Consider the following 16,117-nt stretch of genomic DNA (forward strand, 5'->3'; position numbering starts at 1 on the left):
CCAAGGCAGGCAGGCAGGAGCCAGGACTCCAGCCAGCAATCCAAGGCAGGTAAGCAAGGACCTCGACTACAGGCTGCCAGACAAGGCAGGCAGGCAGTGGCCAGGACTCCAGCCAGCCGGACATGGCAGTCAGGCAAGAGCCAGGACTCCAGCCATCCAGTCAAGGCAGGCAGGCAGGAGCCAGGACTCCAGCCAGCTAGCCAAGGCAGGCAGGCAGGAGCCAGGACTCCAGTCAGCAAGACAATGCAGGCAGGCAGGAGCCAGGAATCCAGCAAGGTATCCAAGACAGGCAGGCATGGGCCAGGACTCCAGTCAGCCAGCCAAGGCAGGCAGGCAGGAGCCAAGACTCCAGCCAGCCAGACAAGGCAGGCAGACAGGAGCCAGGACTCCAGTCAGCAAGCCAAGTTAGGCAGGCAGGAGCAAGGACTCCAGCCAGGTAGCCAAGGCAGCCAGGCAGGAGCCAGGACTCCAGCCAGCTAGCCAAGGCAGGCAGGCAGGAGCCAGGACTCCAGCCAGCTAGCCAATGCAGGCAGGCAGGAGCCAGGAATCCAGCCAGGTAGCCAAGGCAGGCAGGCAGGAGCCAGGACTCCAGAAAGCCAGCCAAGGCAGGCAGGCAGGGGCCAGGACTCCAGCCAGCCAGCCAAGGCAGGCAGGCAGGGGCCAGGACTCCAGTCAGCCAGCCAAGGCAGGCAGGCAGGAGCCAAGACTCCAGCCAGCCAGGCAAGGCAGGCAGGCAGGAGCCAGGACTCCAGTCAGCAAGCCAAGGCAGGCAGGCAGGAGCCAGGACTCCAGCCAGCCAGCAAAGGCAGGCAGGCAGGAGCCAGGACTCCAGCCAGGTAGCCAAGGCAGCCAGGCAGGAGCCAGGACTTCAGCCAGAAAGCCAAGGCAGCCAGGCAGGAGCCAGGACTCCAGAAAGCCAGCCAAGGCAGGCAGGCAGGGGCCCGGACTCCAGCCAGCCAGCCAAGGCTGGCAGGCAGGGGCCAGGACTCCAGTCAGCCAGCCAAGGCAGGCAGGCAGGAGCCAGGACTCCAGCCACCCAGCCAAGGCAGGCAGGCAGTGGTCAGGACTCCAGCCAGCTAGCCAAGGCAGGCAGGCAGGAGCCAGGACTCCAGACAGCAATCCAATGCAGGCAGGCAGGGGCCCGGACTCCAGCCAGGTAGCCAAGGCAGGCAGGCAGGAGCCAGGACTCCAGCCAGCTAGCCAAGGCAGGCAGGCAGGAGCCAGGACTCCAGAAAGCCAGCCAAGGCAGGCAGGCAGGGGCCCGGACTCCAGCCACCAGCCAAGCTAGGCAGGCAGGAGCCAGGACTCCAGTCAGCAAGCCATTGCAGGCAGGCAGGAGCCAGGACTCCAGCCAGGTAGCCAAGGCAGGCAGGCAGGAGCCAGGACTCCAGCCAGCCAGCCAAGGCAGGCAGGCAGGGGCCCGGACTCCAGCCAGCCAGCCAAGGCAGGCAGGCAGGGGCCAGGACTCCAGTCAGCAAGCCAAGGCAGGCAGGCAGGAGCCAGGACTCCAGTCAGCAAGCCAAGGCAGGCAGGCAGGAGCCAGGACTCCAGCCAGCCAGCCAAGGCAGGCAGGCAGGAGCCAGGATTCCAGCCAGCAAGCCAAGGCAGGCAAGCAAGGACCACGACTACAGGCTGCCAGCCAAGGCAGGCAGGCAGTGGCCAGGAATCCAGCCAGCCGGACATGGCAGGCAGGCAAGAGCCAGGACTCCAGCCATCCAGTCAAGGCAGGCAGGCAGGAGCCAGGACTCAAGCCACCTAGCCAAGGCAGGCAGGCAGGAGCCAGGACTCCAGTCAGCAAGTCAATGCAGGCAGGCAACAGCCATGACTCCAGCCAGGTAGCCAAGGCAGGCAGGCAGGAGCCAGGACTCCAGCCAGCCAGCAAAGGCAGGCAGGCACGAGCCAGGACTCCAGCCAGGTAGCCAAGGCAGCCAGGCAGGAGCCAGGACAACAGCCAGGTAGCCAAGGCAGCCAGGCAGGAGCCAGGACTCCAGCCAGGTAGCCGAGGCAGGCAGCCAGGAGCCAGGACTCCAGAAAGCCAGCCAAGGCAGGCAGGCAGGGGCCCGGCATCCAGCCAGCCAGCCAAGGCTGGCAGGCAGGGGCCAGGACTCCAGCCACCCAGCCAAGGCAGGCAGGCAGGAGCCAGGACTCCAGACAGCAATCCAAGGCAGGCAGGCAGGGGCCCGGACTCCAGCCAGTCAGCCAAGGTAGGCAGGCAGGGGCCAGGACTCCAGTCAGCCAGCCAAGGCAGGCAAGGAGGGGCCAGGACTACAGCCAGCTAGCAAAGGCAGGCAGGCAGGAGCCAGGACTCCAGCCAGCCAGCCAAAGCAGGCAGGCAGGGGCCCGGACTCCAGCCAGCCAGCCAAGGCAGGCAGGCAGTGGCCAGGACTCCAGCCAGGTAGCCAAGGCAGGCAGGCAGGAGCCAGGACTCCAGACAGAAATCCAGTGCAGCCAGGCAGGAGCCAGGACTCCAGCCAGCAATCCAAGGCAGGTAAGCAAGGACCTCGACTACAGGCTGCCAGACAAGGCAGGCAGGCAGTGGCCAGGACTCCAGCCAGCCGGACATGGCAGTCAGGCAAGAGCCAGGACTCCAGCCATCCAGTCAAGGCAGGCAGGCAGGAGCCAGGACTCCAGCCAGCTAGCCAAGCCAGGCAGGCAGGAGCCAGGACTCCAGTCAGCAAGCCAATGCAGGCAGGCAAGAGCCAGGACTCCAGCCAGGTAGCCAAGGCAGGCAGGCAGGAGCCAGGACTCCAGCAAGGTATCCAAGACAGGCAGGCAGGGGCCAGGACTCCAGTCAGCCAGCCAAGGCAGGCAGGCAGGAGCGAGGACTCCAGCCAGGTAGCCAAGGCAGCCAGGCAGGAGCCAGGACTCCAGTCAGCAAGCCAATGCAGGCAGGCAGGAGCCCGGACTCCAGCCAGCCAGCTAAGGCTGGCAGGCAGGGGCCAGGACTCCAGTCAGCCAGCCAAGGCAGGCAGGCAGGAGCCAGGACTCCAGCCAGCCAAGGCAGGCAGGCAGGCAGGGGCCAGGACTCCAGTCAGCCAGCCAAGGCAGGCAGGCAGGATCCAAGACTCCAGCCAGCCAGGCAAGGCAGGCAGGCAGGAGCCAGGACTCCAGTCAGCAAGCCAAGGCAGGCAGGCAGGAGCCAGGACTCCAGCCAGGTAGCCAAGGCAGCCAGGCAGGAGCCAGGACTCCCACTAGCAAGCCAAGGCAGGCAAGCAAGGACCACGACTACAGGCTGCCAGCCAAGGTAGGCAGGCAGGTGCCAGGACTCCAGTCAGCCAGCCAAGGCAGGCAGGCAGGGGCCAGGACTCCAGTCAGCCAGCCAAGGCAGGCAGGCAGTGGCCAGGACTCCAGCCAGCCAGCCAAGGCAGGCAGGCAGGGGCCCGGACTCCAGCCAGCCAGCCAAGGCAGGCAGGCAGGAGCCAGGACTCCAGTCAGCAAGCCAATGCAGGCAGGCAGGAGCCAGGACTCCAGCCAGGTATCCAAGGCAGGCAGGCAAGAGCCAGGACTCCAGTCAGCCAGCCAAGGCAGGCAGGCAGGAGACAAGACTTCAGCCAGCCAGCCAAGGCAGGCAGGCAGGAGCCAGGACTCCAGCCAGCTAGCCAAGGCAGGCAGGCAGGAGCCAGGACTCCAGCCAGCAAGCCAATGCAGGCAGGCAGGAGCCAGGACTCCAGAAAGCCAGCCAAGGCAGGCAGGCAGGGTCCCGGACTCCAGCCAGCCAGCCAAGGCAGGCAGGCAGGGGCCCAGACTCCAGCCAGCCAGCCAAGCTAGGCAGGCAGGAGCCAGGACTCCAGTCAGCAAGCCAATGCAGACAGGCAGGAGCCAGGACTCCAGCCAGGTAGCCAAGGCAGGCAGGCAGGAGCCAGGACTCCAGCCAGCCAGCCAAGGCAGGCAGGCAGGAGCCAGGACTCCAGCCAGCCAGCCAAGGCAGGCAGGCAGGGGCCAGGACTCCAGTCAGCCAGCCAAGGCAGGCAGGCAGGAGCCAAGATTCCAGCCAGCCAGCCAAGGCAGGCAGGCAGGAGCCAGGACTCCAGTCAGCAAGCCAAGGCAGGCAGGCAGGAGCCAGGACTCCAGCCAGCCAGCCAAGGCAGGCAGGCAGGAGCCAGGACTCCAGCCAGGTAGCCAAGGCAGCCAGGCAGGAGCCAGGACTCCAGCCAGCAAGCCAAGGCAGGCAAGCAAGGACCACGACTACAGGCTGCCAGCCAAGGCAGGCAGGCAATGGCCAGGAATCCAGCCAGCCGGACATGGCAGGCAGGCAAGAGCCAGGACTCCAGCCATCCAGTCAAGGCAGGCAGGCAGGAGCCAGGACTCCAGCCACCTAGCCAAGGCAGGCAGGCAGGAGCCAGGACTCCAGTCAGCAAGTCAATGCAGGCAGGCAACAGCCAGGACTCCAGCCAGGTAGCCAAGGCAGGCAGGCAGGAGCCAGGACTCCAGCCAGCCAGCCAAGGCAGCCAGGCAGGGGCCCGGACTCCAGCCAGCCAGCCAAGGCAGGTAGGCAGGGGCCAGAACTCCAGTCAGCAAGCCAAGGCAGCCAGGCAGGAGCCAGGACTCCAGCCAGCTAGCCAAGCCAGGCAGGCAGGAGCCAGGACTCCATTCAGCAAGCCAATGCAGGCAGGCAGGAGCCAGAACTCCAGCCAGGTAGCCAAGGCAGGCAGGCAGGAGCCAAGACTCCAGCCAGCCAGCCAAGGCAGGCAGGCAGGGGCCCGGACTCCAGCCAGCCAGCCAAGCCAGGCAGGCAGGGGCCAGGACTCCAGTCAGCCAGCCAAGGCAGGCAGGCAGGAGCCAAGACTCCAGCCAGCCAGACACGGCAGGCAGGCAGGAGCCAGGACTCCAGTCAGCAAGCCAAGGCAGCCAGGCAGGAGCCAGGACACCAGCCAGCCAGCCAAGGCAGGCAGGCAGGAGCAAGGACTCCAGCCAGGTAGCCAAGGCAGGCAGGCAGGAGCCAGGACTCCAGCCAGCCAGCCAAGCCAGGCAGGCAGGAGCCAGGACTCCAGTCCGCAAGCCAATGCAGGCAGGCAGGAGCCAGGACTCCAGCCAGCAAGCCAAGGCAGGCAAGCAAGGACCACGACTACAGGCTGCCAGCCAAGGCAGGCAGGCAGTGGCCAGGAATCCAGCCATCCAGTCAAGGCAAACAGGCAGGAGCCAGGACTCCAGCCAGCTAGCCAAGCCAGGCAGGCAGGAGCCAGGACTCCAGTCAGCAAGCCAATGCAGGCAGGCAGGAGCCAGAACTCCAGCCAGGTAGCCAAGGCAGGCAGGCAGGAGCCAGGACTCCAGCCACCCAGCCAAGGCAGGCAGGCAGTGGTCTGGAATCCAGCCAGCTAGCCAAGGCAGGCAGACAGGAGCCAGGACTACAGCCAGCTAGCCAAGGCAGGCAGGCAGGAGCCAGGACTCCAGCCAGCCAGCCAAGGCAGGCAGGCAGGAGCCAGGACTCCAGCCAGCCAGCCAAGGCAGGCAGGCAGGAGCCAGGACTCCAGCCAGCCAGCCAAGGTAGGCAGGCAGGAGCCAGGACTCCAGCCAGCCAGCCAAGGCAGCCAGGCAGGAGCCAGGACTCCAGCCAGCAAGACAAGGCAGGCAAGCTAGGACCACGACTACAGGCTGCCAGACAGGGCAGGCAGGCAGTGGCCAGGACTCCAGCCAGCCAGATATGGCAGGCAGGCAGGAGCCAGGACTCCAGCCAGCTAGCCAAGGCAGGCAGGCAGGAGCCAGGACTCCAGTCAGCCAGCCAAGGCAGGCAGGCAGGGGCCCGGTATCCAGCCAGCCAGCCAAGGCAGGCAGGCAGGGGTCAGGACTCCAGCCAGGTTGCCAAGGCAGGCAGGCAGGAGCCAGGACTCCAGCCATCCAGCCAAGGCAGGAAGGAAGGAGCCAGGACTCCAGCCAGCCAGCCAAGGCAGGCAGGCAGGAGCCAGGACTCCAGACAGCAATCAAGTGCAGGCAGGCAGGGGCCCGGACTCCAGCCAGCCAGCCAAGGTAGGCAGGCAGTGGCCAGGACTCCTGTCAGCCAGGCAAGGCAGGCAGGCAGGGGCCAGGACTCCAGCGAGCTAGCCAAGGCAGCCAGGCAGGAGCCAGGAATCCAGCCAGCCAGCCAAGGCAGGCAGGCAGGAGCCAGGACTCCAGCCAGCCTACCACGGCAGCAAGGCAGGAGCCAGGACTCCAGCCGGCAAGCAAAGGCAGGCAAGCAAGGACCACGACTACAGGCTGCCAGACAACGCAGGCAGGCAGTGGCCAGGACTCCAGCCAGCCAGACATGGCAGGCAGGCAGGAGCCAGGACTCCAGCCAGCAAGCCAATGCATGCAGGCAGGAGCCAGGACTCCAGCCAGTTAGCCAAGGCAGGCAGGCAAGAGCCAGGACTCCAGCCAGCTAGCCAAGGCAGCCAGGCAGGAGCCAGGACTCCAGCCAGGAAGCCAAGGCAGGCAGGCAGGAGCCAAGACTCCAGCCAGCCAGCCAAGGCAGGCAGGCAGGGGCCCGGACTCCAGCCAGCCAGCCAAGCCAGGCAGGCAGGGGCCAGGACTCCAGTCAGCCAGCCAAGGCAGGCAGGCAGGAGCCAAGACTCCAGCCAGCCAGACACGGCAGGCAGGCAGGAGCCAGGACTCCAGTCAGCAAGCCAAGGCAGCCAGGCAGGAGCCAGGACTCCAGCCAGCCAGCCAAGCCAGGCAGGCAGGAGCCAGGACTCCAGTCCGCAAGCCAATGCAGGCAGGCAGGAGCCAGGACTCCAGCCAGCAAGCCAAGGCAGGCAAGCAAGGACCACGACTACAGGCTGCCAGCCAAGGCAGGCAGGCAGTGGCCAGGAATCCAGCCAGCCGGACATGGCAGGCAGGCAAGAGCCAGGACTCCAGCCACCTAGCCAAGGCAGGCAGGCAGGAGCCAGGACTCCAGTCAGCAAGTCAATGCAGGCAGGCAACAGCCAGGACTCCAGCCAGGTAGCCAAGGCAGGCAGGCAGGAGCCAGGACTCCAGCCAGCCAGCCAAGGCAGCCAGGCAGGGGCCCGGACTCCAGCCAGCCAGCCAAGGCAGGTAGGCAGGGGCCAGAACTCCAGTCAGCAAGCCAAGGCAGCCAGGCAGGAGCCAGGACTCCAGCCATCCAGTCAAGGCAGGCAGGCAGGAGCCAGGACTCCAGCCAGCTAGCCAAGCCAGGCAGGCAGGAGCCAGGACTCCAGTCAGCAAGCCAATGCAGGCAGGCAGGAGCCAGAACTCCAGCCAGGTAGCCAAGGCAGGCAGGCAGGAGCCAAGACTCCAGCCAGCCAGCCAAGGCAGGCAGGCAGGGGCCCGGACTCCAGCCAGCCACCCAAGCCAGGCAGGCAGAGGCCAGGACTCCAGTCAGCCAGCCAAGGCAGGCAGGCAGGAGCCAAGACTCCAGCCAGCCAGACACGGCAGGCAGGCAGGAGCCAGGACTCCAGTCAGCAAGCCAAGGCAGCCAGGCAGGAGCCAGGACACCAGCCAGCCAGCCAAGGCAGGCAGGCAGGAGCAAGGACTCCAGCCAGGTAGCCAAGGCAGCCAGGCAGGAGCCAGGACTCCAGCCAGCAAGCCAAGGCATCCAGGCAGGAGCCAGGACTCCAGCCAGCAAGCCAAGGCAGGCAGGCAGTGGTCTGGAATCCAGCCAGCTAGCCAAGGCAGGCAGACAGGAGCCAGGACTACAGCCAGCTAGCCAAGGCAGGCAGGCAGGAGCCAGGACTCCAGCCAGCCAGCCAAGGCAGGCAGGCAGGAGCCAGGACTCCCGTAAGCAAGCCAAGGTAGGCAGGCAGGAGCCAGGACTCCAGCCAGCCAGCCAAGGCAGCCAGGCAGGAGCCAGGACTCCAGCCAGCAAGCCAAGGCAGGCAAGCTAGGACCACGACTACAGGCTGCCAGACAGGGCAGGCAGGCAGTGGCCAGGACTCCAGCCAGCTAGCCAAGGCAGGCAGGCAGGAGCCAGGACTCCAGTCAGCCAGCCAAGGCAGGCAGGCAGGGGCCCGGTATCCAGCCAGCCAGCCAAGGCAGGCAGGCAGGAGCCAGGACTCCAGCCAGGTAGCCAAGGCAGGCAGGCAGGAGCCAGGACTCCAGCCATCCAGCCAAGGCAGGAAGGAAGGAGCCAGGACTCCAGCCAGCCAGCCAAGGCAGGCAGGCAGGAGCCAGGACTCCAGACAGCAATCAAGTGCAGGCAGGCAGGGGCCCGGACTCCAGCCAGCCAGCCAAGGTAGGCAGGCAGTGGCCAGGACTCCTGTCAGCCAGCCAAGGCAGGCAGGCAGGGGCCAGGACTCCAGCCAGCTAGCCAAGGCAGGCAAGCAAGGACCACGACTACAGGCTGCCAGACAACGCAGGCAGGCAGTGGCCAGGACTCCAGTCAGCCAGGCAAGGAAGGCAGGCAGGAGCCAGGACTCCAGTCAGCCAGCCAAGGCAGGCAGGCAGAAGCCAGGACTCCAGCCAGCCAGAAAAGGCAGGCAGGCAGGAGACAGGACTCCAACCAGCCAGACATGGCAGGCAAGGAGGGCCACGGTTTCAGCAAGCCAGCCATGGCAGGCAGGCAGGGGCCACAACCACAGCCAGCCATCCAGCCAAGGCAGGCAGGTAGGCAGGAGCCAGGACTCTAGCCACCCAGCCAAGGAAGGCAGGCAGGAGCCAGGACTCCATCCAGCCAGCCAAGGCAGGCAGGTGGACAGGAGCCAGGACTCTAGCCAGCCAGCCAAGGCAGGCAGGCAGGAGCCAGGATTCCAGCCAGCCAGCCATGGCAGGCAGGAAGGAGCCAGAACTCCAGCCAGCCAGACAAGGCAGGCAGGAAGACAGGAGCCAGGACTCTATCCACCCAGCCAAGGCAGGCAGGCAGGAGCCAGGACTCCAGTCAGCAAGTGAATGCAGGCAGGCAGGAGCCAGGACTCCAGTCAGCCAGCCAAGGCAGGCAGGCAAGGACCATGAATCTAGTCAGCGAGCCAAGAAAGGCAGGCAGGAGCCAGGATTCCAGCCAGCTAGCCATGGCAGGCAGGCAGGAGCCAGGACTCCAGCCAGCCAGGCAAGGCAGGCAGGCAGGGGCCAGGACTCCAGCCAGCCTGCCAAGGCAGGCAGGCAAGGACCATGACTCCAGTCAGCCAGCCAAGGCAGGCAGGCAGGAGCCAGGACTCCAGACAGCCAGACATGGCAGGCAAGGAGGGCCACGGTTCCAGCAAGCCAGCCAAGGCAGGCAGGCAGGAGCCAGGACTCCAGTCAGCTAGCCAAGGCAGGCAGGCAGGAGCCAGGACTCCAGCCAGCCTGCCAAGGCAGGCAGGCAAGGACCATGACTCCAGTCAGCCAGCCAAGGCAGGCAGGCAAGGACCATGACTCCAGCCAGCCAGCCAAGGCAGGCAGGCAGGGGCCAGGACTCCAGCCAGCCTTCCACGGCAGGCAGGCATGGGCCAGGACTCCAGTCAGCCAGCCAAGGCAGGCAGGCAGGAGCCAGGACTCCAGTCAGCCAGCCAAGGCAGGCAGGCAGGAGCCAGGACTCCAGTCAGCCAGACAAGGTAGGCAAGGAGGGCCACTGTTCCAGCCAGACAGCCAATGCAGGCAGGCAAGGACCACGACTCCAGCCAGCCAGCCAAGGCAGACAGGCAGGAGCCAGGACTCCAGCCAGCCAGCCATGGCAGGCAGGCAGGAGCCAGGACTCGAGTCAGCCAGCCAAGGCAGGCAGGCAGGGGCCAGGACTCCAGCCAGCCAGCCAAGGCAGGCAGGCAGGAGCCAGGACTCGAGTCAGCCAGCCAAGGCAGGCAGGCAGGAGCCAGGACTCCAGTCAGAAAGCGAATGCAGGCAGGCAGGAGCCAGGACTCCAGCCAGCCTGCCAAGTCAGACAGGCAAGGACCATGACTCCAGTCAGCCAGGCAAGGAAGGCAGGCAGGAGCCAGGACTCCAGTCAGCCAGCCAAGGCAGGCAGGCAGGAGCCAGGACTCCAGCCAGCCAGACAAGGCAGACAGGCAAGGACCATGACTCCAGTCAGCCAGCCAAGGCAGGCAGGCAGGTGGCAGGACTCCAGTCAGCCAGCCAAGGCAGGAAGGCAGGAGCCAGGACTGCAGTCAGCCAGCCAAGGCAGGAAGGCAAGGACCATGACTGCAGTCTGCCAGCCAAGGCAGGCAGGCAGGAGCCAGGACTCCAGTCAGCCAGCCAAGGCAGGCAGGAAGGAGCCAGAACTCCAGCCAGCCAGCCAAGGCAGGCAGGAAGACAGGAGCCAGGACTCTATCCACCCAGCCAAGGCAGTCAGGCAGGAGCCAGGACTCCAGTCAGCAAGTGAATGCAGGCAGGCAGGAGCCAGGACTCAAGCCGGCCTGCCAAGTCAGACGGGCAGGGGCCAGGACTCCAGTCAGCCAGCCAAGGAAGGCAGGCAGGAGTCAGGACTCCAGGCAGCCTGCCAAGGCAGGCAGGCAGGAGCCAGGACTCCAGTCAGCCAGCCATGGCAGGCAGGCAGGAGGCAGGACTCCAGCCAGTCAGCCAACGCAGGCAAGGAAGGACCACGACTACAGGCTGCCAGACAAGGCCGGCAGGTAGTGCCCAGGACTCCAGCCAGCCAGACATGGCAGGCAAGGAGGGCCACGGTTTCAGCAAGCCAGCCATGGCAGGCAGGTAGGGGCCACAACCACAGCCAGCCATCCAGCCAAGGCAGGCAGGTAGGCAGGAGCCAGGACTCTAGCCACCCAGCCAAGGAAGGCAGGCAGGAGCCAGGACTCCAGCCAGCCAGCCAAGGCAGGCAGGAAGACTGGAGCCAGGACTCTAGCCAGCCAGCCAATGCAGGCAGGCAGGAGCCAGGATTCCAGCCAGCCAGCCATGGCAGGCAGGCAGGAGCCAGGACTCCAGTCAGCAAGTGAATGCAGGCAGGCAGGAGCCAGGACTCAAGCCGGCCTGCCAAGTCAGACGGGCAGGGGCCAGGACTCCAGTCAGCCAGCCAAGGAAGGCAGGCAGGAGTCAGGACTCCAGTCAGCCTGCCAAGGCAGGTAGGCATGGGCCATGACTCCAGTCAGCCAGCCAAGGCAGGCAGGCAGGAGCCAGGACTCCAGTCAGCCAGCCAATGCAGGCAGGCAGGAGCCAGGACTCCAGTCAGCCAGCCAAGGCAGGCAAGCAAGGACCACGACTACAGGCTGCCTGACAATGCAGGCAGGCAGGAGCCAGGACTCCAGTCAGAAAGCGAATGCAGGCAGGCAGGAGCCAGGACTCCAGCCAGCCTGCCAAGTCAGACAGGCAGGAGCCAGGACTCCAGTCAGCCAGCCAAGGAAGGCAGGCAGGAGCCAGGATTCCAGCCAGCTAGCCATGGCAGGCAGGCAGGAGCCAGGACTCCAGCCAGCTAGCCAAGGCAGGCAGGCAGGAGTCAGGACTCCAGTCAGCCAGCCAAGGCAGGCAGGCAGGGGCCAGGACTCCATCCCGCCTGCCAAGGCAGGCAGGCAAGGACCATGACTCCAGTCAGCCAGCCAAGGCCGGTAGGCAGGAGCCAGGACTCCAGCCAGCCAGACACGGCAGGCAAGGAGGGCCACGGTTTCAGCAAGCCAGCCATGGCAGGCAGGCAGGGGCCACAACCACAGCCAGCCATCCAGCCAAGGCAGGCAGGAGCCAGGACTCTAGCCACCCAGCCAAGGCAGGCAGGCAGGAGCCAGGACTCCAGCCAGCTAGCCAAGGCAGGCAGGCAGGAGGCAGGACTCCCGTCAGCAAGCCAATGCATGCAGGCAGGCAGGCAGGAGCCAGGACTCCAGCCAGCTAGCCAAGGCATGCAGGCAGGAGCCAGGACTCCAGCCAGACAGCCAATGCAGGCAGGCAAGGACCACGACTCCAGCCAGCCAGCCAAGGCAGACAGGCAGGAGCCAGGACTCCAGCCAGCCAGCCATGGCAGGCAGGCAGGAGCCAGGACTCTAGCCACCCAGCCAAGGCAGGCAGGCAGGAGCCAGGACTCCAGTCAGCCAGCCAAGGCAGGCAGGCAAGGACCATGACTCCAATCAGCCAGCCAAGGAAGGCAGGCAGGAGCCAGGATTCCAGCCAGCCAGCCAAGGCAGGCAGGCAGGGGCCAGGACTCCAGTCAGCTAGCCAAGGCAGGCAGGCAGGAGGCAGGACTCCAGTCAGCCAGCCATGGCAGGCAGGCAGGAGCCAGGACTCCAGTCAGCTAGCGAATGCAGGCAGGCAGGAGCCATGACTCCAGCCAGCTAGCCAAGGCAGGCAGGCAGCAGTCAGGACTCCAGTCCGCCAGCCAAGGTAGGCAGGCAGGAGCCAGGACTCCAGCCAGCCAGCCAAGGCAGGCAAGCAAGGACCATGACTACAGGCGGCCAGACAAGGCAGGGAGGCAGTGCGCAGAACTCCAGCCAGCCAGACATGGCAGGCAAGGAGGGCCACGTTTCCAGCAAGCCTGCAAAGGCAGGAAGGCAGGAGCCAGGACTCCAGTCAGCTAGCCAAGGCCGGCAGGCAGGAGCCAGGACTCCAGTCAGCCTCCCATGGCAGGCAGGCAGGAGCCAGGACTCCAGCCAGCCAGCCAAGGCAGGCAGGCAGGGGCCAGGACTCCAGCCAGCCATACAAGGCAGGCAGGCAAGGACCATGACTCCAGTCAGCCAGCCAACGCAGGCGGGCAGGAGTCAGGACTCCAGTCACCCAGCCAAGGCAGGCAGGCAGGGGCCAGGACTCCAGCCAGCCAGACAAGGCAGGCAGGCAAGGCCCATGACTCCATTCAGCCAGCCAAGGCAGGCAGGCAGGAGCCAGGACTCCAGTCAGCCAGACAAGGCAGACAGGCAAGGACCATGACTCCAGTCAGCCAGCCAAGGCAGGCAGGCAGGAGCCAGGACTCCAGTCAGCCAGCCGAGGCAGGCAGGCAGGAGCCAGGACTCCAGTCAGCCAGCCAGGGCAGGCAGGCAGAAGCCAGGACTCCAGTCAGCAAACGAATGCAGGCAGGCACGAGCCAGGACTCCAGCCAGCCTGTCAAGTCAAACAGGGAAGGACCATGACTCCAGTCAGCCAGCCAAGGCAGGCAGGCAGGAGCCAGGACTCCAGTCAGCAAGCCAATGCAGGCAGGCAGGAGCCAGGACTCCAGCCAGCTAGCCAAGGCAGGCAGGCAGGAGTCAGAACTCCAGTCAGCCAGACAAGGCCGGCAGGCAGGAGCCAGGACTCCAGCCAGCCAGCCAAGGCAGGCAGGCAGGAGCCAGGACTCCAGTCAGCAAGCGAATGCAGGCAGGCAGGAGCCAGGACTCCAGTCAGCTAGCCAAGGCAGGCAGGCAGGAGCCAGGACTCCAGTCAGCCAGCCATGGCAGGAAGGCAGGAGCCAGGACTCCAGCCAGCCAGACAAGGCAGGCAGGCAAGGACCATGACTCCAGTCAGCCAGCCAAGGCAGGCAGGCAGGGGCCAGGACTCCAGCCAGCCAGACAAGGCAGACAGGCAAGGACCATGACTCCAGCCAGCCAGCCAAGGTAGGCAGGCAGGAGCCAGGACTCCAGTCAGCCAGCCAAGGCAGGCAGGCAGGAGCCAGGACTCCAGTCAGCCAGACAAGGCAGGCAGGCAGGAGCCAGGACTCCAGCCAGCCAGACAAGGCAGGAAAGGACGGCCACGGTTCCAGCCAGACAGCCAATGCAGGCAGGCAAGGACCTCGAATCCAGCCAGCCAGCCAAGGCAGACAGGCAGGAGCCAGGACTCCAGCCAGCCAGCCAAGGCAGGCAGGCAGGGGCCAGGAATCCAGCCAGCCTGCCAAGGCAGGCAGGCAAGGACCATGACTCCAGTGATCCAGCCAAGGCAGGCAGGCAGGGGCCGGGACTCCAGCCAGCCTGCCAAGGCAGGCAGGCAAGGACCATGACTCCATTCAGCCAGCCAAGGCAGGCGGGCTGGAGTCAGGACTCCAGCCATCCAGCCAAGGCAGGCAGGCAGGGGCCAGGACTCCAGCCAGCCAGACAAGGCAGGCAGGCAAGGACCTTGACTCCAGCCAGCCAGCCTAGATAGGCAGGCAGGAGCCAGGACTCCAGCCAGCCAGCCAAGGCAGGCAGGCAGGAGCCAGGACTGCAGTCAGCCAGCCAATGCAGGCAAGCAAGGACCACGACTACAGGCTGCCAGACAAGGCAGGCAGGCAGTGGCCAGGACTCCAGCCAGCCAGACAAGGCAGGCAAGGAGGGCGACGGTTCCAGCCAGACAGCCAATGCAGGCAGGCAAGGATCACGAATCCAGCCAGCCAGCCAAGGCAGGCAGGCAGGGGCCAGGACTCCAGCCAGCCAGCCAAGGCAGGCAGGCAAGGACCAGGACTCCAGTCAGCCAGCCAAGGCAGGCAGGCATGAGGAAGGACTCCAGTCAGCCAGCCCAGGCAGGAAGGCAGGAGCCAGGACTCCAGTCAGCCAGCCAAGGCAGGCAGGCAGGAGTCAGGACTCCAGTCAGCCAGCCAAGGCAGGCAGGCAGGGGCCAGGACTCCAGCCCGCCTGCCAAGGCAGGCAGGCAAGGACCATGACTCCAGTCAGCCAGCCAAGGCAGGCAGGCAGGAGCCAGGACTCCAGCCAGCCAGCCAATGCAGGCAAGCAAGGACCATGACTCCAGTGAGCCAGCCAAGGCAGGCAGGCAGGGGCCGGGACTCCAGCCAGCCTGCCAAGGCAGGCAGGCAAGGACCATGACTCCATTCAGCCAGCCAAGGCAGGCAGGCAGGAGCCAGGATTCCAGTCAGCTAGCCAAGGCAGGCAGGCAGGAGCCAGGACTCCAGTCAGCCAGCCAAGGCAGGCGGGCAGGAGCCAGGATTCCAGCCAGCCAGCCAAGGCAGGCAGGCAGGAGCCAGGACTCCAGCCAGCCAGACATGGCAGGCAAGGAGGGCCACGGTTCCAGCCAGCCAGCCAAGGCAGGCAGGCAGGAGCCAGGACTCCAGCCAGCTAGCCAAGGCAGGCAGGCAGGAGCCAGGACTGCAGCCAGCCAGACAAGGCAGGAAAGGACGGCCACGGTTCCAGCCAGACAGCCAATGCAGGAAGGCAAGGACCACGAATCCAGTCAGCCAGCCAAGGCAGACAGGCAGGAGCCAGGACTCCAGCCAGCCAGCCATGGCAGGCACGCAGCAGCCAGGACTCCAGCCAGCCAGCCAAGGCAGGCAGGCAGGGGCCAGGAATCCAGCCAGGCTGCCAAGGCAGGCAGGCAAGGACCATGACTCCAGTCAGCCAGCCAAGGCAGGCAGGCAGGAGGCAGGACTCCAGCCAGCTAGCCAAGGCAGGCAGGCAGGAGACAGGACTCCAGTCAGCCAGCCAATGCAGGCAGGCAGGAGTCAGGACTCCAGTCAGCCAGCCAAGGCAGGCAGGCAGGAGTCCGGACTCCAGTCAGCCAGACAAGGCAGGCAGGCAGCGGCCCAGAGTCCAGCCAGCCAGCCAAGGCAGGCCGGCAGGAGTCAGGAGTCCAGTCAGCTAGCCAAGGCAGGCAGGCAGGAGCCAGGACTCCAGTCAGCCAGCCAAGGCAGGCAGGCAGGAGCCAGGACTCCAGCCAGCCAGCCAAGGCAGGCGGGCTGGAGTCAGGACTCCAGTCAGACAGCCAAGGCAGGCAGGCAGGGGCCAGGACTTTAGCTAGCCAGACAAGGCAGACAGGCAAGGACCATGACTCCAGTCAGCCAGCCAAGGCATGCAGGCAGGAGCCAGGACTCCAGTCAGCCAGCGAAGGCAGGCAGGCAGGAGCCAGGACTCCAGCCAGCCAGCCAAGGCAGGCAGGCAGAAGCCAGGACTCCAGTCAGCCAGCCAAGGCAGGCAGGCAGGGGCCCGGACTCCAGCCAGCCAAGGCAGGCAGGCAAGGACCACGACTACAGGCTGCCAGTCAAGGCAGGCGGGCAGGAGTCAGGACTCCAGTCAGCCAGCCATCGCAGGCAGGCAGGAGCCAGGACTCCAGGCAGGCAGCCAAGGCAGGCAGGCAGGAGCCAGGACTCCAGCCAGCCAGCCAAGGCAGGCAGGCAGGAGCCAGGACTCCAGTCAGCAAGCGAATGCTGGCAGGCAGGAGCCAGGAGTCCAGTCAGCCAGCCAAGGCAGGCAGGCAGGGGCCAGGACTCCAGTCAGCCAGCCAGGGCAGGCAGGCAGGAGCCAGGACTCCAGTCAGGCAGCCAAGGCAGGCAGGCAGGAGCCAGGACTCCAGCCAGCCAGCCAAGGCAGGCAGGCAGGAGCCAGGACTCCAGTCAGCAAGCGAATGCTGGCAGGCAGGAGCCAGGAGTCCAGTCAGCTAGCCAAGGCAGGCA

General features: G+C 66.0%; 1 protein-coding gene across 2 annotated transcripts; it reads left to right on the forward strand.

Annotated features, from left to right (window-relative positions):
• Nucleotides 1-3,530: 3,530 nt before the first annotated feature.
• LOC125686014 (uncharacterized) lies at nt 3,531-6,831 on the forward strand. Of its 2 annotated transcripts, none has more exons than XM_048929618.1 (2): nt 3,531-5,168; nt 5,245-6,831. In XM_048929618.1, exons 1-2 carry the CDS (start codon nt 5,003-5,005, stop codon nt 6,357-6,359), a joined length of 1,281 nt encoding a protein of 426 aa, XP_048785575.1. In that variant the 5' UTR covers nt 3,531-5,002; the 3' UTR covers nt 6,360-6,831. The 2 variants fall into 2 exon arrangements, with proteins under 2 accessions (XP_048785575.1, XP_048785574.1); XM_048929617.1 differs by having other exon boundaries at nt 3,531-4,915; nt 5,356-6,831.
• Nucleotides 6,832-16,117: the final 9,286 nt, after the last annotated feature.

The sequence above is a fragment of the Lagopus muta genome, chromosome 30, assembly GCF_023343835.1.
Source record: "Lagopus muta isolate bLagMut1 chromosome 30, bLagMut1 primary, whole genome shotgun sequence".
Lineage (NCBI taxonomy): Eukaryota > Metazoa > Chordata > Aves > Galliformes > Phasianidae > Lagopus > Lagopus muta.